At 36.2% G+C, this 23,680-nt stretch overlaps 1 protein-coding gene across 2 annotated transcripts in view; it reads left to right on the forward strand.

Annotated features, from left to right (window-relative positions):
- Window positions 1-22,751, forward strand: part of VAV3 (vav guanine nucleotide exchange factor 3) — a 171,373-nt gene extending 148,622 nt beyond the window's left edge. For both annotated transcript variants that reach the window (XM_055815071.1, XM_055815072.1), the window contains exons 22-27: window positions 423-457; window positions 2,273-2,389; window positions 3,045-3,132; window positions 7,215-7,344; window positions 18,047-18,198; window positions 20,045-22,751. In XM_055815071.1, coding sequence (XP_055671046.1) covers window positions 423-457; window positions 2,273-2,389; window positions 3,045-3,132; window positions 7,215-7,344; window positions 18,047-18,198; window positions 20,045-20,086 — 564 coding nt within the window. In that variant the 3' untranslated portion in view covers window positions 20,087-22,751. The remainder of the gene's footprint in view (window positions 1-422; window positions 458-2,272; window positions 2,390-3,044; window positions 3,133-7,214; window positions 7,345-18,046; window positions 18,199-20,044) is intronic.
- The last annotated feature ends 929 nt before the right edge of the window (window positions 22,752-23,680 follow it).

Here is a 23,680-nt window from a genome sequence, read left to right on the forward strand (position 1 = left end):
TGGAATATTATATACTACATTTCCTAGTAGACAGTCTTTCTAAAGCTATACAATCATGAAAACATGAAGTAAATTTTATACATGTTACTGTAAATTTATTGCACATTTTAATGATACTTTTCAATAATATGTAGCATTGGGCTATTTTATGTATTAAATTTGAATGTAGGCACTGTCAGAAAAACTTCTAACAGTTCTATTAAGTAAAAAAAATAATCTGTCACAGCAGCAAAGAGTTAAAATATTCTGGACTATTTTCAGAATTATAACTTCAAAAGAAAATAGACTTGCAGACTAATTAGATCATCTGTTTCTTTTAACTTGTTTCATCTGGATATTGACTATTAGATCAATGCTATCTAATTTGTGTTGAGTAGGAAAAAACCTCAATCCTTATTCTCTTATATCTTTTTATGTTGTAGGTTCCTAAACCAGTAGACTACTCTTCACAACTGTGGTGAGTCCTTGTCTAGTCTATAAAGAATCTCTTTGAAAGAAGCATTCATAGAAAGACAATTGTGTTTATTACAATTTCATTTGTATTGGTTTAATCTTTGTAGGCTTCTGAAGAAAGCAATGTGTAATGGTTTGGGAAAGCAACACCACGTATTGCCTAAGAGCATTTCTGATGTAATAAAGTGCTTAATAATTTTGACATTTTGTTTACAATTCTGTAGCTGTGCAGCCTTAGTCCCAGAGGTCTGAAATAGAATAGCGAGAGATGAGTATACTATGAAGCGTGCAAGCAGATCTTACATGTTAAGTGAATAGAGAGAAAGAGAGAAGCAATAATGTTAAATACATCTTGTCTTGTCAATAATTCAGCATCTCCTTTCAAAAAAAAAAAAAAAAAAAGACTGTAGAGGTATAAAAGGACAATGTCTCAAAATTAAAACCACTGCTTGTCTGGGGCATATGTAGTGTATGGACTCTTTACTGGAATTCAGCTCACTTGAAAAGACATGGTGGTTCTGAGAGACCACAGTAAGCATCACTTGTTTTCTTTTACTGTTTTTATGCTTTGTCATTTACATGTGAGTTCTGATTTCCTCTAGTTTGCTAAAAGTGAAATCAGAATCAGGTCTAAACAAATACTGATTTTTCTTAACAAGCCAAATAGAATGTTTAATATTTAAAATCTGTATTTTAAATTAAATTCTAACATTCCTCTATTTATAATTTTGTTAGAAGAAAGCATTTCATTGGGATTAGTCTTTCTCTTCTAAGAAATTGTAATACTTACCTGAAAAATGACTTGAGGATGAAATTTACTGTAAAAAGTCGTTTATTTTGTGATAAACTTCAAAATGCATGTTCTCTGATGTGTTTTATAAAATAATTATTTTTTATTTAAAGTTCTCTTCTAATTGGTAATGATGTATTTGTATGAAATTTTGCATACTAGTGATCTGTGATCTTGACTGCCTTTAGACCACTTTCTAAAATGGTAAAAGAAGCATAAATTCCCTGGAAGCTAGGTATCTTTCCTCAGTTAATAGTTTAACCTCTAGTTTTGCAAACAAATGTCTGCTCACAGCCTCTCATGAATTTCCATCCAAACCAGTAAGGCAGAGCAAGGGCACAAATCTGCTAATGCAGTCAGACTGCAGAATCGGCGACTGACTTGTCTTAGCTTTCAACCCTTAGCATCAGCTCTTTCAAATTTGGACGTATTAGGGTGATTTTTTTTTTTTTTTTTTTTTTTTTTTGCTTGTGAATGTTTAGTTTATCCATTACACTTCAGCCTTTAATAGGTTATGAATAATTATGAGACCAAATAAAATAGTGTGTTTGTATAAATGCCAAATTTTTGTATAGGTCTTTTTTTGACATAATAGTTTACCGGTGGCTCATTCTCCGCTCTGTTAAGGTAAAGCCCACTAGAACTCAGGGAGGTTCAAAGGTTCTCAACTACTGTTTTGTTTCACTTGCAACACATGATTCAGAAAAACATTTGGTTTTATGAGCCATTGAAACCAGTAGTCTTTCAGCTAATGCTAAGTCTTGAGTACTTTCCTTAACAGGCATTGTATTCTACATGTGCGCAAGTACTTTTCTAATTAACAAACCCCCCCGCTCAGTGCCTAGTGGAATTTTTCATGTTTTATTCTTCATTCAAAGATCTGGAAGTGCTATTCAGTTGCAGCTGGTGTATTTTTTTTAGGTCTCCATCATATGCAGAATATTGGGAACTCTGCATTGCATATTTAATAGACCTTTCTTTGTGGCATTGAAAAAAAACATAGGCAATTTTTATTGTTCTCTGTTACAGGTTTGCAGGAGCAATGGAAAGATTGCAAGCAGAGAGTGAACTCATTAACAGAGTAAATAGCACTTACCTGGTGCGGCACAGGACCAAAGAGTCAGGAGAATATGCAATTAGTATTAAGTAAGTGGAATAAGATCTCCTGCAGAAAGTTTTCCTGTTCTCGTGTCTAGATAATATTTGAAATAAACAAGGAAAAGAAAAACTTGTTTCAATTTACATAATCATACACAGCCTTTAAGAGACTCAATATAGGAAAACTGAAGTTGCTGACAGAAATACCCAGGATTTATATTAGGAAGGTAGCAATGCTGGTGTAGCAAATGGGTCTATAAAAATGATGGTCTAGTATATTAGGTAAGAGTAAGCAAGTGTAATTAGAGTGTAATGTGATCTGCTTCTCTGAAGTGAATAAGAATGTTTTCCGATTCAGAAATTTCAGTGAAATGTGGGTTTCTAAATTCTGTGGATGCAAATTATTGTGAGGGTCTTGATTGCTTTCATGTCCTTTATCAACATGAGTATAACAGTAAGAAATACATGGGGATTCCCAATAAGAATGAGCAGTTAGTTGTGACTTGTTTTCTCAGTACAGATTACCTCTCCAGCTGTACTTTAATATATTTGGTTAATTAGATGTCAACTTTGTTTTGGCACAGTTATACATTTTGTCTTAAGAATTTATTTGTGTGGTGTTATTGGGGCATGCCCTCAGGTAAATATTGATTGTGTCTGATTAAAAACACATTTATATTCATAAGTTACTCATTGCCCACAGGTACAATAATGAAGTGAAACACATCAAGATTTTAACAAGAGATGGCTTTTTCCACATTGCAGAAAACAGAAAATTTAAAAATTTAATGGTAAGCATTTATTAGGTTTTTAACAATGTGTGATTTTCTATGTAGCTATTGCTGTTAGTGAGAGCTACTTTGGTTGGTCAAATTACAGAAGGCTGTGAGAGTGAGAGATTTGAATTGCGTCCATACCTACTAATAGGATATTTTTTTGTATTTATGGTTTGTGCTCTAAGTGATGGTTGTATGTACTTAAACCTGCATATTTATATATAGGACTAGACTGTGTCCCCTGCAGTGATGTGGAAGACAGGAGGCATTTGAATCCCATGCATCAGCCCACTATGAAGTTAGGCTGAATCTTGAAAGGAGAATTTGATGTCTTTGGAAATCTTTCTCTATATAGTAATGATCCTTAAAAGTGGCTAGGTGAAGGTTCCTTGCAAGCCCAGCACATGTACACTTTTACTGCTGAACATAATGGTGCCCAGTGATGTGTAAATTCAGAGGGAGAAGGATATAAGGTGCACCTGTGTCAGAGAGGCCAGAAGAACTCAGGAAAAGCTGGTCTTCCTGGTCCTGGTGCATCAGGCAAGGAAGTGCAGCTCGAGAATGGGATGTCTAAAGTGCTAATAGCTCAGAAATCCTTGTTGAAATAATAGTAATCTCAAGTCAATATTGACTAGACTAAATTAAAGCAACTTTGTGGCTACTTTGAACTCATACTGTGTGGCAGCAAAGCCCTCGCTAGCAAACTATAGTAATAACACACAAAACATAGGTGCTCTCATTAACTTTTGCTCCAACTGTAGGCATAGTTCATTCCCAGAAATAGGATTTTGGTGTCAGAGCTGCCCAGATCAATGAGTTTTCAATGTTACGTCAGAGTAATCTTGTACTAGGAAGAAATTCCTTTTTTTGAACTTTAATTTGAAAGAGTTTCTTGGTAGCTCATTTTGCTCATATAAGACTCATAAATACAAGATGTCTGGATCAATTACCTTACTGCATGTGTAAAATTTTACTGCTTAAGCATTTTCTGATGCTTAAGAGAACCTCATTCCATACTTTATATTTAGTGCAATCAATTGGTTTGAAACTTATGCTGCAGCCTTCCTGCATGTATATCCAAGTACTCTAAAACAGTAACAATGAAGGACAATACAAAACAAGAGTAGGGAGAGAAGCTTTAAAACCAGGAGGCCTTACAAATTATTTTAATTTAAGCACTGATACTCTGTAAAGCAAGAGCATCCTACCAGGGGTAAAAAAATCTAGCAGAAATCTGTGCCTTGCCTAACTCCATTTGAAATAAGTGCATATTAGAATGGCAAGAACATAAATTTCCTATTGAAGAATGCACCAAGCTGTTTCCGCACTCTGATGTCTTTGTTTGATGCTTGAAGAACAGTGAGTGTTCAGTGTTACAGCTGGTAACCCTGAAATCTTAACATTGGTAGCAACAGAAATCATGGCGTTCCTCAGATGCATGAGGGAGGTGGGTACTTAGTTTGCAGACACGAGAGATGATTCACTGGAAACTGATGAGAATGTCTGACTGCTCTCAGGATCCTGACAAAGCACGTGAGCTGGAGTTGCTTGCTCCAGATACCTTCTTATGGTGATGATGCCATTTAATGCATTGATACAGGTTTTAAAACAGAGCTGAATGATCAGAGATATAAGTACAGGACACAGACTGGGATAAAAAGGAAACAAAAGGAGTATGCATTGTGTCAAAGAATTGAGAGGACAGAAGAAATTTCTAGTGTGAAGGCTTTATTGCTACAAAGTTAGCCTTGCTAACATTCGGTTAGGAAAAAGTCTGTCCTTGAGAGTTAAATAGACAAGTGGTAGTGTAAGTACTGTTTGCATATGCTGTGGAACAACTGCTTTGTTCTGGGTACGTGCACGAGAAAAGCAATGTCTGGAAGAAGAGAGGAACAAAAGTAGTCTGAGTAGAACAGGGAGCAGAAGAGAGACAAAACCAACCAGCAGCCATGGAAACCTAAAGTAGCGATCTGCGTTGACACTGTGTTCTGTCCTACTTTGGAGGCAACAGAAGTAGAACAGCTCTTGTACATAGTTTTCATAGTACATTAGAAGAACTTTCACAAGAGCAATTAAAATGTGCTGAGTGTGTAAAGCAGGCCAAGGTGCAGCGAAAGGTCAGCTGAGCTGCTGATGTGACAAGACTCCTGAGGAGCCCCATCCATGCTGGCAGGGGCTACTTACCTTATTTATCTGTTTGTAAGCTTGCTAGTGATTTGTGCAATGAATGCTTTGGAGGCCAGTTGTTTGTGGACTTTTTTTCATGGTATTAAAAACTCAGCAACTGAATCTTTGTGACGCAAGTAAATTTTTTTGCAGTTTGAAACCATTTTACTTATTTTGCTAACGAATTCAGTCTGCCCACTTGAAATTTTTACCAAACAGTGTAATTCTTACACACTTACATGGTGCAAAAAGGTAACAAAAGTTTGAAACTATTTTTCCATTTATCCAGAAATCCTACTTTGAATGCTGCTTACTTAGAAATCACCCTCTCTGTTGCCTTGGTATTTGGAATGTCTGGCTACTCAGTGATGATATATGACAGAAAATTTAGTTGCTGACATTGTAGCTTGTGTGCTGTGCTGATACCAGACAACAAAGCCCAAACAGTTCTTAATCTCCTGGCCTTTCTGCTTACTTGGAGTGCCTAGCAGGTCTGTGATTATGAACTGTTAAAAGTAGGTGTAGATTTTACTTAGCTTTGGACTCTGTCTTAGAAGCAGTTTCAGAGACATGCAACAGCTTGCGGTGTGGGGAGTGAAGTACTCCAGAGTTCAGAAGATAATCTTCAGATTATTACCAAGAACTTCTGGTTTATGCACTAGATCTTGAACTAAAAAAAACTGAGAGTCATTTTGTTTGGCTGGAATTAATGTATCACTGATGTAGGCTATTGTAGGCTAATAATTTTGTTATTTTTTTTTAACTAGAAGGAAATGATTGAACATAGTACTGTTTCCTTATTTTGACCTAAGTTTGGCTTGGTCAACTTTGATTTTGGAAATCTAGAAGTAAATAGAATGGAATGACTGAGGTACTGGTAGGAGTGAAAGGTTTGCAGTTAAGTACATTGCTTTGTGCTTGCATTTCTGAAGAGTGAAATCTCACAGCTGAAGTATTGTTAATCAAATGAAATATGTTTGCTTTGAATTATCTGGTCACTTTAATCTTATTCTAGACTTTGTGTACAAACTGTGATATTGACATTATTAGGGCTAATTCAGAAGTAAGACAGTGGCAGGGACTGAAGATCACAACATGATGTAACATGTTGTCAGTTTTGATGGGTGCTACCTTCTTTAGTAGAAACGAAAGTTACTTATCTCCTTGTTACATAAACTATTTCAGGTAGTTTTTTTAAAATATTTTCATATATATGTGTGTGCTTATATAGAAAACTTGTGTGTGCATATGTATGTTTATATATATATGCACACATATACATACACAAGCAGAGACAAATTTTTAGATAGGGCGTAAAGAAAATGTGAAATGCTGGATTTTAGTCAGTTTGCACTACCTGAAAAAAAAAGCCCAACCAAACCCCAAACCAAAAAACCAACAACTCCACCCACCCACAAATTTTAATGGCAGACTTGAAAGTTTTACATGGTCTGTGTATCTGCTCGTTACATTGTGCTGACTTATATGCAAGCCTTATGCTTTATTTTGGATCTGTGTACTTACAGATACATTAATGGATAAACATAACTTATCATTGCAAAAGAAATTGGAGAAAACAAAGACAGTTACTGTTATATATATAACAAGCAAGTGACCTTGCTTTCTGCCTAACTTCAGACAAATACACGCTCCGCCTGGCTCTAAGAGGCAGTTAAGTGTTGACTCTGACAATAAGGCTTTATTTAAAAAAAATGGATAACCAGCAAACCTAAAACCCCCAGTTAAGTGGCACTGTAAAAGCAGTTCATATTTAGGATACTTGATTTTTTTTAAAATAAACATGTACTGTGGGTTGTTGTATTATAAAATAAGATTACTTGTAGGATAAAACTGTCATTGACTGTACAATAGAATGTTGAAAAGGATGTGGTTTCAATTTCCAATGACATAATATTTTTCCTTTCTGAAAGGAACTCGTGGAATATTATAGGCACCACTCTCTCAAAGAAGGCTTTCGAAGTTTGGATACTACTCTTCAATTTCCATACAAAGAATCTGAAAATTCAGTGGGACAAAGGAGTAGCAGAACAGGTGGCAACTGTGAGTATTTTAAATTACTGTATATTATTTTCTGTCATGTAAATACTAAAAGGACAAGGTACTTTGAACATCTTCATTTTCCATTTTTGACATGTAACCAATTAATATGGTAATACTTTTAGCTAGGATTTTTTGAAGCTAAGCAGATTCAGATCTGCCAGGAGGTTTATAAACATGTCTAGCAAGTTTGTCTTGCTGCCAAACTTAAAATCTCCATGATACTCAAAAATCTATTAGGCGTGCTCGTGAGAGATTAAACTGCATCCTGCTGAGTTTTTTCAGACATTTGCATACACGCAGCTACAAGTGTTAATAATATCTGTGACAATTTCTAATCCTTAAAAGGGGATTTAAATAAATCAGTCTTGTAGTGTGGCCATATGAAGTAGCATTTCAGTAACACCACGTATATTTCTCAAAAAAACACATTAGATTTACTGTATCATCATTATTTTTATGCCTGCCTTTTAACCTTAAATTTTTATTACCCGCCTCTAAGCTTCTGAAAGTTAATGAACTACTGTACAATATAAATACCAGTTAAAAAGTTTTGAAGTTTAGAAATAAACTGAGATTTACAATGCATGTGATATTCTTTATTTAACTTATTACAATTTAAGTGGAAGTTAGCGTGATTTTTAGCACACGTACAAGTTCAATATTAATGATAAAAACAATCACATGGCTGGCCTCTGGAAACTATATAATGTTTCTTTCAAAGAGCAAATATTAGATTTGCAGTTCTGCAGACAATGGCTGTATCTTTCTATTGCAACAGATAATAAGAGGGAAACAAAACTTAATGGAGATTTTAACAGTGTGAAGACTGCTGTGAAGGGCCACAGAGTGCAGTGTAGTCTTTGTGATGAAGCTGGCTGTATTACTTTCATTTGCTGTGTTTGTGAGCTTTTGTCTATTTGCTTGCCTCTGCTCCATAACATTTCTTTAACTTTGGAGACTTTTTTCCTCTCCTAATTAAAGTGAAGATACTTTAGGACAGATGATTTTAAGAAACCAGTGTGTGTCTGTGCATTTCATGTGCTCTGTCTCTATCTCCAAATTCCTCTTTATTCCTTGCATTTCTGTTTTCTTTGACTGCTTCCCAGGACTCCTGCCAGTTGTCTCCCTGCTATGCTGTATCTCAGTACATCCCTGTTCTTGATCAATTTATCTGTTCCATCCTTTCTCCTTTGTGTAGCTGGCAATCTTCCTTGGGTTCTCTCTTGTCATCTCTTCTGCTTTCCTCATCCCTTGCCTCCTCACAGCACTGAGGCTTTAATTGTTGAGAAGATACACCCTGCTTAATTTACTTTGCATTTGTTTTGGTTATTATTGACTGTGAGCAGAACCAGTTTTTCTTTACCGTCTTAGGCCAGTTAGAATGTATCTATACTGTCCACCAACTTACCAGTCTGCAAGAACATTAGCTTTATGGTTTCATTCTTTACAAGATAGAAGACGTATGGTACATCCTCAGTACCTTCAATCCATGGACAAAAGAAAGCACCTCCTTTAGCAAGGTGTTTTAAGGCAGTGCATGGAAGAGCAAGAGGAACGAGTGCGGGATGCTCTTATTTGAACCAAGGGGATAAAAAAGTGCATCTTGGCTACAGTAAATACTAGACCTTTAGTGTTACAAACTGTGCAGGTGGGAACTGGCAGGTTTTGTCTTATACCAAACTGATCAAAAAAACCTCTCAGTTCTCAAACTCTTCATAATAAAATCTGAAAGATTTCCACAGTTCTGCTAGCCTACTTAGATCGACTCTGGATAGCACTTTCACTTAATGTATTTGACAGTTTCTTTTAAAGCGTTAGCATGTCCCCATGAATGTGTGTGTTTTGTTGTGTTTTTTTTTTCCTTTGAAAGCAAAATTTCCATGATTAACAGCCCATCTGTGAGTTGTGCTGCTCAGTTTTAAAGCTGTGCTGTTCATTCTTACCAAGTTGGTGTTAGAGTAGCTATATATCTAGGCTGTGTGAACACTGCTGGGCTAAATTTGGAAAGAAGCTGGTAAACTTTAGGCTGCGGTTTTGTTTAGTAGAGGAAGCAAATAAGTCATGGGGCAGTGGTTGGACAGTGAGTTTACTTCACAGCCACTCTTAATCTGAGTGCAAGAAAAAGAGTTGTTGAAATGAAGCCAGACAAGACAGCTGAAGAGAGAAGGGCACTTTCCTTCCCCTCTCCAGTTGTGCAACTACTTGGTGTCACATTCACCGTATTATAACAAATGTAGGGCTGAAGCTGGTGAATGCAAAGGACTATGGCACTTTGAAGCTGATTTTAAGGAGGTTTGGGATTTCAGCTCAGTATTTTGCGCTATACTATTCACATGACTGTATCTGGATTTTTAAATGAGGCCGTTTTTTTGAAAGACATCAGCTTCTTACTCAAAATGGCTGGTCTTTAGTATATACAATTGCCAGAATAACTAGGAAAAGTATTTCTGAAAAACATGAGTTGAACCACTGTAGACTTTGACAGAATTGTATCATCTTCTGCTGCCAAAGTCTTTGAGCTGCTGTGAAACTGAATGGCAATACCAAATTAACTTCGCTTTCTAGAACAATGTGAGAAAAAATTATAATCATTATTTGTAATTGTCATGTTTTCATTTACCCATTGAAGGAGAGAAAACCAAGTGGCATTTCAGCTTACTTGCAATTTCTGATATGAATCATAATAAATCAATTGTAACTTCTTAAATTTTCAGGGAATTTGATTCTCCCTTCAGCAGCTACTAGATTTTTAGAAGGAAAATCTTCATTTTATGGAGATAGTTAATTTGGCTTCCCACTTTAATTAGAAATTTGCTTTTTAGTCTCATGGTCTTGCAGAAGTCACCCAGTCTGTTCTGATATTTATCATACACTTTAATGTAGTTGTAAAAGCTGTCAGACTTTTTATTTTTCTCAATATAGAAATTCAATTTAATTAGGAAGATTTCTGGGGAAATGGTACATTCTTTCTTATTAATTTTTCAGTCCTAGGCTTTTCTAGACATAGCATGATCAAATTTTGGTTTGCTACACAGAAAAATTCCAAGTCTTACGTTAGAATAGTGGGGTGATTGACGAATTAATGAAATAAAGGCAAAAATTCAAGAAAAGTTGACGTTCTTCTACAGAATGGTTTTTGGCACTTTATTCCGGCACAATCATGTTGAGAAATCTGAATCTTTTAGAAATCTAGATTTTAAAGTAACCTTAATTGCAAGGTTACTCAAATACTATTTGAGTGACTGTCATCACCTGTAGATCAGGAGTAGGTACATTAACTAGTTATGTCATTCTACTACTTAATGCATTAACTGCATAAAAGTATCTGTTCATAAAGTAAAATAAACCAAGTGTCACTACAGCCCTTAAGGAAACAAAAGGACCCAGCCTTTCTCCTTAAAAGCGAACGCTAAAACCCTCATCAATGACATTTAAAAATAGACTAGTTATCTAGTGGGGTTTCTTTGCCCACATAAGTTTATTTGTCCAGTATTTCACACGTAAGACCAAACCTCCAGTTATACTGGACAGGAAAATTCTCAAAAAATTAAGACAATACACAGACAGGAAAGGACCAGCCACCCCCTATATAGCACCTAACCAGTCTTTACTCCTGCATGCTGCTTTTGCACACTATCATTGTACTTGTGTAGAAATAAAGGCAGTTATTTGTCTCTAAGAATGGGCACACAAGTTCAGCCCAATTGCCCTTTCAGTTCATGGAACGTATTTCCACACAGAGCTGTCGCCGGGGGTTCCTCGTTCCACTATAAAGGTGTTCCCCAGTTAACCTCATGCATTCTCAGACAATCTATGTAATATTAGAGGCAGAGAAAGGATCATCACTGTGAAAGTTCAGAAGGGAGTTTATAGTGTGCAGGAGACACTGGAGTATGTTTCTTTTGTATTACTTTGAGATACTAACCTAAACTGCTGTTAGTCTGTGTTGTGGTGTTTTTTTTTTTTTTTTTTTTTTTTTTTTTTTTTTTTTAAATAAATAATCTGTAGCTTATGAATAGTAAAATAAAGTATTGGTCCTGTTTATTTTATTTATGCTAGTATTTTCATTGTCACAAATGTATCTATTCTCATCCAGGTAAGATGCACAAAACTGCATCATTACCTCCACCATGGATTCTTTGTTAATTCCTAGCCTAAAATAGTTGTAGTCATCATTCCTGCAACTAGCAATTTTGAAGCAAACTGATTTTATGTGTAGTCACAAGGATAAATTCAGGGAAGCAGCTGTATGTGGTGAATATAACCCTGCTACATTTTGAAGGAACACTCTTGGTCAGTAATTATAGATATTATTAGGTATAATTTAAAGGCTACATTATCATTTATGCAGTTGAAGATAGACTTCCCTTTCCAAATCACAGCTGGGAGCAGAGATCCCAACTTTATTAGACTTTGCATGCTATATATATATTCATTGCCTCTTCAAAACAAGGACAAAATGTGAGAACATGCCAACAAACTGTAGTTCAATTTGAAGCAATTTTAGTTCTTTTAATCTAATTTTGTATTGAAAAATGTCAACCTTAGGTTTGCTGGCAGTAGAACAAGTGTACCTCTTATCTTTAACCTGAGGAAACTGGTAGAGGGACTAGGATGATATGCTGGTTCTGCCTAGGCCAAACTTGTTTTTGCTTGATATCAAGGGTTTTCTCTCAATTGGGGAAGACTGCAAAAATGCGCAATACAGTTTACCTGTGGAATTCCTATTGATATTAATGACTTATCAGGGCAAAATGCATTCTTTTTCCCATGCATATTATGAGTTCCCAGTTCAATTGGTACTTAGACTATATTCCTAATTAAGAGTGTGTGACTAGTCTTCCTGGGCTCAAGAAGTTGTCTTATGCATGCGTGAGTTCCTGCTTTTGTACTGTTAAGAAGTGGGGCATACAAAATTAAAGAAGAAAAATTTCTGTTAAATCTGAAAATATTTGCAAGAGTCTGCAGTTTTAATTTGCTTCTCTGAAACCCTGAATGGGTGTCATCTTTCTACTTTACTCTTTGAAAAATGCAATTGTTAAAAATTAAGTCATAGATCCAAATTTTCTAGTTATTATAGTCAATTTCCTTCCAGACATCCTTAGTAGGGAACTTTAGTTTCCTTATTATCAATGAATTATATAGTTAAAAAACGATTATTTAAATCTTGTGCCAGTATTTCAATGTTCTTTTGCTTTTCTCTTTTTCTCTTTCTTTCTCTAAGCCCCTTCTTTGTTCTGTGGGTTTTCTTTTGTAACTCCTCCAGACTACAGCTTTGTTCCCCCTTCCTCCACTCCTTTCTGGTCAGGTACTGCTTTACTGCTTTTATATTTCTTCTAAATTTGCTTCTGTTGTTTCTGTGTGCAGCAAGCAAGGGAAGGGACGAATCTAATACTTCAGTTCTTCTTGGACTCCAAAAACTGAATTATTACATCTTATTCTTGGAGTGTAACAGAAATCAAACTCTTAATCTTTTGAAAAAGTGTATATTACAATAAGCAGTTTGAACAGGTGTTGCAAGGCTCAATAGTTGCAGCAGATTTAATCAATGATCACTTGACTGTTAATTTGCTATGCAGTTGATGTCTATGAGCTATATATATTTTAATGTATTTGTTCAAATGCACAATCCCGAAAATTTCATTGCTTGTAGATAAACAATATATTCGTCCCATCCCTGCAGCAAACCACACTGCAGCAGTGTCTTAGAATACAGTACTTTTGTAGAAAATGCTTTCTTTAAATTCTGCATTAACATTGTTAATTAATTTTACCCATCTGTTCTCTAAATATTGTTTTCTTTATTCTCATTTAACCATGTCTGGCTTTAATAGATGCAAACATTTTAAACTAAGAGACTGCATAAAAATGCTTACAGTAGCAGTGGTAGTCTCAGTTAGTGCTTCAGTATGGCTGTGACTTGCTCTGGTCTCTGAAGACCTAGTCTTCAAAGAGGTGAACTGCACCACTGGACAATTCCAGAAGAATTTGGCTTGTAGGAAGGTAAATGCCTTTGAGGAGCATATGGAAGGAGCTACTACTGTTGAGAATGCCGTGTAACTCATGTTACACTGACACACCTCCGTGTACAAAGGGTGGAGGACTTGGCCTCGGTTGTGCAGATCGGGACTGAGGCTGCCTTTTGCACCAGGGAGGGGGAGGTGCCTGGCACGCGTGAATGCGAGTGCAGTCATAATCAAGAAATGACTAGGAGATCTGAGTAGGCAGTGTGTTTTACAGTTGTCCCACAGAAGTTGTCCAGATTGCTTAGTGCTCCAAGATGGATTCTTAAGGCTTTCTATAGTTTGTAGAAGGGAAGAGGATGTAGGTGGCAGCTCAGTAGTAGAATGGTTAGTGTGCTTACTTGTGCTGAGTGTCTCTGATGAGCCCTCACATGATTGAGGCCAGGGATTTCGATCTCAATATCCTATACTGCTCTTGAATGCTTTGCTCCTTGGTGGTTCACTGTTTTGGGGTGTTTCTTCCATTTGTCTCAATTTACATACAGATTTTTTGGCGGGCAGATACCTTTACTTCCAGTAACCAGAGAGTAGAGAATCCAAGCTTTAAGGCACTCTTCAAACTGACATTTATGTAAGGGGACACATCTGTAGAAGAGCTGAATAGAAAGCCATTCTGGTATAGTTGTTCACCCTGTGGTTGTGACATTCAGCTGGAATGTCTGAAGCACTCATCTCATGTGAATCAGAGAATGCAAAGGAGTTAAGTTTTGGCCCTTTATTGTCCGTAAATACTGTGAGCTTCTATTTTTTTGGGCAAGGATAGAAGATGCTGCTTTTCATTCAACTGCACAGTACTTGATTATAAAGTCTGTTCTTAATGAAACTTGTATCTGTTCCATGAAAATGAAACTGTGAAGTTGCCTACAGTGATAGAAGAGCAATCAAGACTCGGCATTACTTTAAGCCTGTCACACATTCCCATATATTCCCGTATGTGATTTCAACACATTTATAATTACACTCCTTTTTTCCTGTGAAAAACTGCTTTACTAGAAAATTCTTAAGTTACTGTAACAATAGGTAAGGATTCAGTGTCCTGCATATCGCAGTATGCTGTGTATTTATTTATACTATATATAGTACAAAAATAAAGGAAAATGTTGATTAGTGATTCTTAATTTAAGTTTATTTATCTGTTGGAATGGGATTTCTTATCCTGATAGGTAGGCTACATTACTTCATATGATCTTAGTAAAGCCATCTTTTTTAAAATAGCCAAAAAAATCACTTAAATGCACAAATACTTATTTCATGATATTACAAATATTTTTTTCAAAAGGATCTTCAGAGCTGGCTTAGTTGTGCTGATGTGGAAGTTGGTAACAGAGGAGAAGGGTTGGCTACAGAGCGCTACCGGAGGTGCTGCCCGTGCTTGTGTAATAGAAGTGAGGTTTGGTTAAGCAGTGCAAGTAAATGTGCATTGCTTCAAGGAGCGTGGAAACTAATACACAAGAGCAACCCTTAGGGGATATGGCTGCAGAATGATGAGGAGGCCATACCACAAGGAGAGTGTAAACAGCTACTCACAGCTTTTATAATAATGAGTTGGCCTTTAGGCTCAGGCAGAAATGTGAGCTAGACCAGCTTGCTGTGATCACATGGAGCCTCTTTTGTTTGCATCCCAGTTTCCTTCATCAGTGGTCTAAACTAGTATTAAAATTCATTTGCAGCACATCTATCTCACTGTCAACGAGCAACTTTTCCAGCGTACTTTAGTGTAAATCAAAGCTGACTAATTCCCTGTCTCTTCTTAGCCTCCTGTTTGCAGAAGGAAAGGCTAGGTTAAGCAAAGGTATATTTTTCTCATTCACACACTTACCTTTTATTCACCTCCCTCAGATCTCTCACTATTTCCTGTTAATCCTCTGAGTATCTCCCTCCTAATAAACAAGTTCTATTTATTACTGATTTCTCAACAGCTTCTTTCATTTTCCCCCCTCTTTAATTTCTCATTCTCCTGTTGGGCAGTTCCTTTCCGTCAACCTCTGTTAATCCCATTCTCTCCTCATTCTCCCTGTAGCTATCCTCTTTCTTTCCTTCACCCAGTGTTTCTTCTCTCTCCCATCTGTGCAGATGTCCTTTCCACATGCTGACTGTCTTCTTTCAAGTTTTGTTTATCCTGGGAGAGCTTTGATTGGGAATTCAGGGATGATAGTCTCTGTTCAAGTTGGTTTTATAACTATGTCACCATAGAGATATGGTTAATGTTTCCTCCAAAATTAAGCACTGTCGTTTTCCTGTATTCCCCCACTCATCTGGCTTCCTTTTATATATTTCCTAGAATGAGCATCACTCTTATTTGGAAATATGGGTGTTGGATTCTAAATTAATCTTAATTCTGCCATGTTGTGCCTCAAGACTTTTGATATACATGGTTTTGATTTCTCTTGCTGCTTTCTCCTTTTCCTCTCTGGCTTTACAACTTGAAAAAGAGTTAAAGTCCTCTTTTTTCCCAGATGTGCCCCCCTCTCTATCCTAATTTTCCTCAGCATTTTCCCTCATTATTTTTCCATGCATTTCTTCCCTCCTTAGTTCTTTTCTTTCATGTTTTCCCAAATTTATTCATATTTGCCTCATGTAATCTTCTTCCTTGCCCCTTTGTCTCCTTTCTAGAATCTGAAATGATACCATGCTCCCCAGAATTGCTCCTTCCATCCTGTGATGCTTCCCCAAATCTGCCAGTGATATTGCTGCACACCTATAAATGGTTACTGACCTTACAATCAATAACTGCTCTTCTTGTTTTTTTCTTTCTCCAAAACAATTGCTGTCCATGAATTTTCTCTCCCTGTAAAATTGATTACTGCAATGCTGATAAGGTATAGGACATTTCACGTCAGGATCTAAACAAGTAGCATCTACATCTGACTTGCTTAGAGGGGGAAAAAAGTATGTCTGAACTACAACATCTTTATATAGTAAATATAAGCAATAAATTGAGATGCTGGTTCTCTTTTATATGGCATCTTGTATGTCTTGTATCAAGTATCTGATAAGCAACTATACATAACCAGTGTGAAAGGTTGGACTAAGCTTCAATGGCATGATATAAAAGAGGGCATAATCTGTTGCCAAAATAGATTTTTAGGCATTGAATTTTTGTGATACATCTAATAATATTTTAAACATAGTATTTATTGTTATTTTAAAGTAACTTTTTTGAATTGCCACTGTAAGATAAAAATATTTGACTATGATTTTCATATATTTTATACTATTATGCAAAAGCCTCCATTTCTATAAATGTCCCCAGTGAGGTCAGGAGAAATCTTAAATACAAGCACAACTGAAACTGTCAAGATTTTCTAGCCCATTTGCCATATTTTGTGTTCCTGATTTAATGTAAAGGCAACTAGCTATGAACTTTTCGTGTTACATTGTTGAAGCAATTGCATTGCAAAACTAGAACCTTAATGGTATTTCCTAAAGATGATAGGGAATTTCTAAGAAATTGGAAAGGGTTCTGAGAAAAAGGATTATTATATGTACGTTCTGTCAAGTCATCCGTCATGCTCATATGATGAAATCTTCTGAAAGCTTTTCAGTAGGAAGCTTGCTTCTGCTTGTAAACTCCTGTCTGGACTGACTTAAATAGGAAAACAATGGTACTGATGGAAAAAAAATACGAATGCTTTAGCCAGATTGGATTAGCAATCCAACTACAAAGTGCAATAGAGTAGTAGATGTCTTTTCTAAACTGCTCAAGTCAAAGGCCTTTATCTCTTAGGTGCTATGCCCACCTGTCGTTAGAGGAGTTGAGAATTCCTTTTTTCAAGTTTATATATTCTACATCAGGCTTGAAAACATAATTTCCTATAAAATTATTTGGTAGAATGGGATTGGTTTTTGAAATGAGGCTTTTTTCACATTTGGTTTTTAAAAATATTTCACAACTTTTTATTGCTTAGAACGTCTGAGCTTTGCATTGGCATTTACGTTGATGTAGCTTTTAGAGTATTAATTTCACTGAAACTTGGGAAAAAATCTGTAAGGTTTTTTTTCTTCATGAAAAGTTTTGTAGAACAAATTCATGGGTGATTTACAGAATAATCTCCTGAAAAGAGTAGATTTACATCAGCCAATGTTCATGCAATTTGTAACAAATGATCCATACAAATTTTCTGTGGGAACTTCTACTATTTTGCTCATGATGATGTTAGTTTCCAATTTTAAGTGCATTAATGTTTAACTTGGGAGTTGTTTTTGAAAGAACAGCACCTTATTCTGTTTGTTTTGCTTCATTAGAGGTTTAAAGTTAAATCGACTGTAAATGCTAATAATTCTTTTGGAAAGAAACTAGTGACCTGTAAAATATGTTGATGCACGTTAACGGGCAGCAAGTTTTATTATGAAGCATAAAAATATAATCATTTTAAATGTATGTAGAAATTTTGGGATGGGGGATATTTTATTTACGGTTCATCTAGTTTTGACTCTTTTCTAAATAAAAATGACTATTAAAAAAAAATCACATAAAATCCCTTCAACTTTTATGCCATTCACCTATGTTTAAACCTTCTTGATCTCTGTGGTGTAGATGCTTTCACGTTTATATAAAATTAATGCCAGTGTATGTTGTGAAATATTTTTTTTTTATATTTTACAGTACTGCTATTTACATTACTTGAGTAGCCTTCAATTAACAAATGCTAAGACTATCAATGTCTGTTTCATTTCAGTGCTAAGCCCGAAGGTGATAGGCATTGCCATAGCCAGGTATGACTTCTGTGCAAGAGACATGAGAGAACTGTCCTTATTGAAAGGGGATGTTGTAAAAATTTATACAAAGATGAGTGCAAATGGCTGGTGGAGAGGTGAAGTAAATGGAAGGGTAAGGTGGTTTTGTTTTTTTTTTTTTCTTTGTCTCATTTCTGCCTTCACTGACAGTGATTTTGTAAAAAAAATATGTGTTCCTACATCATAAACTTTCTTTGTATATTTAAATTCACAACATACAATGTGTTCTCATCTGTGTTTCATAGGAGCCGGGCAGAACACTTGCCAGGCAGCTTTCCCAGCATCTAAATTAATTGGTTATTTAACGTGACCTACAAGGCTGAATATTTGGGTGAGATTATAAGGTTGGAAAGTAACCAGGGTTAATAGTGCAGCTACAGATGAACTTCTTTGAAATGTGGTGTGCACAAATATTTGTGATGAAAACCTCAGGTTACTGGTGCTGTGGAAATCTGTTCAGCAGTTTAACAAAGAATGATTTCCACACCTTTCTGCCAGACTACAATGCAATGGCATTAGCAACCTTATAGAAAGCTTCTTCTTTGGTTTCTAAACATGTGTCTCATATGAAGTGGCATATTCAGCAGGGATTTTTACAAAGTCACTTTACACTGCACTCTGAGACTTGCATTGAAGTGAAGTTTCAGTTTTGACCTATAAAGTCTATATTGTTTCAAACTTAGTATATTGCTCTTTAATGCAGATCAGTCAGAAGTATTTGAGCTGCTGTTTCCATGTTTTCATGGGCTGAGATGCAGGGCCAAGGAATGCAAAGTGGAAGAAAGGAAATCTGCTGGAAGCTGGAAATGAGAGTTGCAGGCCCAGTTGAAGTAGATGTCCAGATTTACTGCTTTGTGCAATTTGGAGAACATTTTTTTAATTTTTTTTTTTTTTAAATGTACGTGAGCCTGGTTGTGCTCTTGAAGTGAAACTATCAATTAGGCAAGAAGAAATAGTGGTCATCCTATATACATTTTACATGTAAGAAAACTGAACGTCTCATTCTAATGCAAAATATCCTAAAGGATGTCCTGTTAACTGTGTTAGCATTCTTTCTGATGGCTTTCATAGCCTGGACTTGAGATCATAAGCTCATCTCTGGAGATATTTTGGCAAGGTAGTCTAAAACAAAATTTATGCAGTTACTCCTTCCAATCATGCTCTAGGTTTGGTTTTGAGGTCTTTCATGAGTGCTCAATTGACTTAGGTATGAAGAAGTCTGAGTGAAAAACCTGAAACAAATAGATAAGACAATAAGAAATACATTACGTTGCTTCCCTGTGTGCCTTATATAATCTTAGGCACATCATTATTCAGAATGGAGATAACATTATAACTTACGAAATGTGAAACACCGGACTCTGCCTTCTGGTTCTGACATATTTAAAACTCCTGTTGGTGGCAGTGGAATTTAGCTCCATGTAATGCAACAAATCAGGCACGCTTTCCTTTGTAAGAGGATTCCCTGAACCTCATGAAAGCCTGTTAAATATTTAATGGCGTATTTAAAAAAAATAGCAGCAGCATCCCGCCTTTTATAAAACTACTTCTGGTTTTGGTATTTCTAGACTTTTTTTTGTCCTGAATGACTTTTTTTTCCTGAATACTCAGACTTCTCATTTGGGCAAAAGTGGATTTCTATTTGTGGGTTGGGTTTTTTTTTTGTGTGTGTGTGTGTGTTTTTGGAGGGGTGGGGAGAGGGGGGAGGGCATGGGCGGGCAGGCGGGAAGGGAAGGGGAGAGGTGTTTAGTTTCCAGATTATAGTATCTGCAAGTTATTCTTTGTTTAGGGTACTTACTCGAACTGTGACAAGTCAGTCAAGTTAATCTTTTCAATGTTATATGTACTGAGCAGAGCCATTCTTGTATTGCCTAGTTCAGCCATTTAAAAAGTAACTGTGCATCTCATGTATTATTTTGTTCTGCTTTTCCCCTTTTTAGGTGGGCTGGTTTCCATCAACTTATGTTGAAGAGGACGAATGAATTAAAATCTTTCCTCTGCTGACCAGCAGTTTCAGGGATTGTAAAAATCTAATATCTTCAAAGTGTTACTGGTCTTGTTAAGTATTTAAACAGCAGCATTTTTGTCTGTCTAAACCTTCCAGTCTTAATGTTGGGATTTATACAGAAGTTTGTGCTGACAGATTATTACCTTGCTCAGAGCTGTGCAAGAAACAACCTGCCAGTTTGCCATCACTGGGGTTCAGTACAAAGTCCAACCTTCACCTTCCCAGAAGATTTCTGGAAAAATTGCTTTATGCTCCTTTTCATTTCACCCTGTACTACACCATGAATACTAGCAATGGCTGAATATTTAATAAGTCTCTTTTCTTCTAGCTAACATCTGTGATGGTACAAGGAGATGAAGGCTTATTATTCCTCCTTATCACTGCATTCAGAAAGCAGAGTTCAGTCATTCCAGTGGGCCTAAAGTATAGTCAGTAGACTTGTCTTGAAACATCAGACCACTTATCACCTTACAGCTCCACTCACAAACACATTTTGAAGAAAATACATAGTAAACATGATTAGCATTCATGCATATATAATTTGTTAACTGACTGCTTTGACGTCCTGCTTAAATCTTCTAACATTTTGTTTTAAGACAACATTTGGAAAAGGTGTAGTGATGTGGTATGGCTTGAAAAAGCATCCAGAAAGTGGAATTGTGGGATCCGTTTTTGTCATCCCAGGTCTTTTTGTGTGAGGTTTTTTCATTTAAGCAGCTGACCATAAAAGTGCAACTGAGTCATGGCCAGTTTTAAAGTTTTCAGCATTAACATCAAATAAGTATTGTGGACCTATTCTGTGGGAGAATATACTAATGCAAGGTGATGTCAATTCTCAAGAAAAAAACCTGTTTATCTTAACTTCTTGATTGATTCAGAAGAACTTTGACACTTCCAACTCTAAACTGTCTTTTCCTAGTTAGAGAGGAGTTTCTACCACCTTTTGTGCTCTTATAAGGTAATGCAAAGGCAACTTGCAGAATTCTTGGTGCCCAGTCCTCTCTTGTTCCCTGGGACACTAAACAGCAGCGAGTGAGTGGTCTTGTTTCAGTGTTATGAACATCTGCAAGGAAAAATATGTCTAGGTTAGACAGCTTGAAACATCAAGCCTTGTAAAGTGGTGTCCACCCATTGGTGAGGCAGTCTTTAAATATATTTATGGAGGGTCAGAAGTGCTGTAGTTATATGTTAAAATAAATGTGGGTGGTATCTTTGTATGTGCACTTTTAAGTATTTAGATAATGTCTAACCTGACTTGAAAACTTCTAAGAAAATAAAGCTCTTTCTTTTTCTTTGCATTTTCTTTCTAGAGTAAAGTTGACCAATCAAGAAAGTTAATTCAACCTGTCCCACATCCTCTTTTTTGCTTTTCCCTTTTCTCTTTTCACATAGTCATCTTGCAGTTAGTGTGCATAGACACTGTGTGATTTAACACTGCAGTTTTTCCCACTCTACAAGCAACATAATTAATGTTGACCAATCAAGAAAGTTAATTCAACCTGTCCCACATCCTCTCTTTTGCTTTTTCCTTTCCTCTTTTCACATAGTCATCCTGCAATTAGTGTGCATAGACACTGCGTGATTTAACACTGCAGGTTTTCCCACTCTGCAAGCAACATAATATCCACTGTTCGTCCATGGAGCAGAATCTGCTAGTACATATTTCAGATTGTTTTTGGCTGTCCCCAGTGTTCTTTGCTTCTTTCTGGCCTCCTTCTGGCCATCAGAAAGAGCCATGCACAGCACAGAGGATTCATAATAATCCCCTGTCTCTGCAACCATCCTACCCATCTGCTACACCTAGCATGCACTGCTGTGTGACCAGGTAAAGAGAGGATCTTCCAATTAGAAATCCTCCACTTGTGAGATTCAGCCTTGCAGATGAAACTCTGCTGATGCTCTAACTTTTCAAGGATTTACCTCAAAATTATGTAAACTGTGATTGTGTTGAGTACATTACTTGTTGGAACAATTGAGAACATTTGTAAATATGTAGATTATGCATAAAACACATTTTGTAAATTATGTGTACAGCAGGGTAGACTAGAGTATGCCATCTTTGATCATGTTTTGCCATGCAGTTTTATTGTCCGTTGTGAGCTCGATCCTATATTCCTTAAGTAGACAAAGTTGATTCTTGCACAGTTTTGCCTGCTCAAGGGGTAGAGGAATAGGCTCTAGGCCTGTGAGGTGTTTAGTGCTTTGCTGTCAGGTAGTTCTGAGAAGAGGCAGTTTAATTCAGTAAGAGTTGAGAAATATATCAGTCATTTTCAACAGCTTGGTTTTAGAATAATTTTGAGTTGTTTTTCCATCCTAAAGTCACTGTAAAGCTTTTAAGCAATCGCTGAGTCCAATAATCAGCCTTTGAGAAGAATGGAAGCCATAGCTGAACTGACACTTGTGGCATAAATCTACATGTCGTTGTCTGTGTTTAATGCCCTGTATTGATTGAGTTAATGCTGCATCTTAAACTATATTTTGAGTACCAAAGACTTCCTATCTATTCTGGAGTGTCTCTTTCATGTGCTGCTTTTGCCTGTATGGAGGTTTTGTTGTCATGCAATAATGGTTACAGTACTTTAATTTGTACTATTTTGTAAATATGTTAAATATAATAAACTGGTTAATTTTTTGTTTAATGGTATGTGTCAAAATGCGTAGTTGGCTAGTATGAAGGTTGTGCTTCGTTTGTCAAACCACTTTCTCATTGTGAGCAGAAGTTGATAATGTTCTGTTTTGGTTTCCCAGATTTGTATAATCCTTGTTGAGCTGTAAAACTCAGCTGTCAATGTAAATGGGATAATGGGATAGTAAAGCTTTCCTAGAGAGGTGTTTTTTTTTTTTTTTGTTGGGATAATTTGCCTTCTGCCTCATCCAGGAAGGTGGTGGGTTTTTTTGTTTTGTTTTTAGCTATACAGGACATAGTGGAATCACTCATATACTATTGATTGTTGTCTGTCAAAGATGATGCTTGAAGATTTTTGTTTGAAAAGCTGTTCTTAAAAGGTTTCCTTTTATGTGTCATGTTTCATAGCAATGTCCTTTCTCTTCCACCTTCTGCTTTCTTCCTCTGTCATATGTGAATTAACACAGAAATTCAGGTTGAATTGAGCTCAAGTCTTAAAATATAGTCTGTGTCTTATTTCATGGGCTACTTGATAAACTTTTTGTGGTGTAACCCATTCATGCATTTTTTATGATACAATGTTCGTTATTAATATGTTTATAAAAATATTTCTGGACAGGTGGTTTAATTCAGCAAGGTCAGTGATAAAACAATTGCAATGTTGTTTCATTGTGTCCCTTCTATTTTTCAGTAGCAGAGAGATTCTTGTGGAACTGCCCTTCTAACAGATAATTATTAAACTTAATGAGGCATTTACACATCTCTACAGATGTAAGGCATAATTTTCCTGTCACCCATGAACATATCACATAACTAAGAGTCACACCTAATGTGAGATGCAAAAATGTTTCTCAATTAAATTCTCTTGTTAACAATATCACAGTCAGTCACAGACATTCTCCTTCCCCTTATATGTGAGATGTGTGTCCTCTGATGGGTGAG

The sequence above is a fragment of the Falco peregrinus genome, chromosome 10 (assembly GCF_023634155.1).
Source record: "Falco peregrinus isolate bFalPer1 chromosome 10, bFalPer1.pri, whole genome shotgun sequence".
Classification (NCBI taxonomy): Eukaryota; Metazoa; Chordata; class Aves; order Falconiformes; family Falconidae; genus Falco; species Falco peregrinus.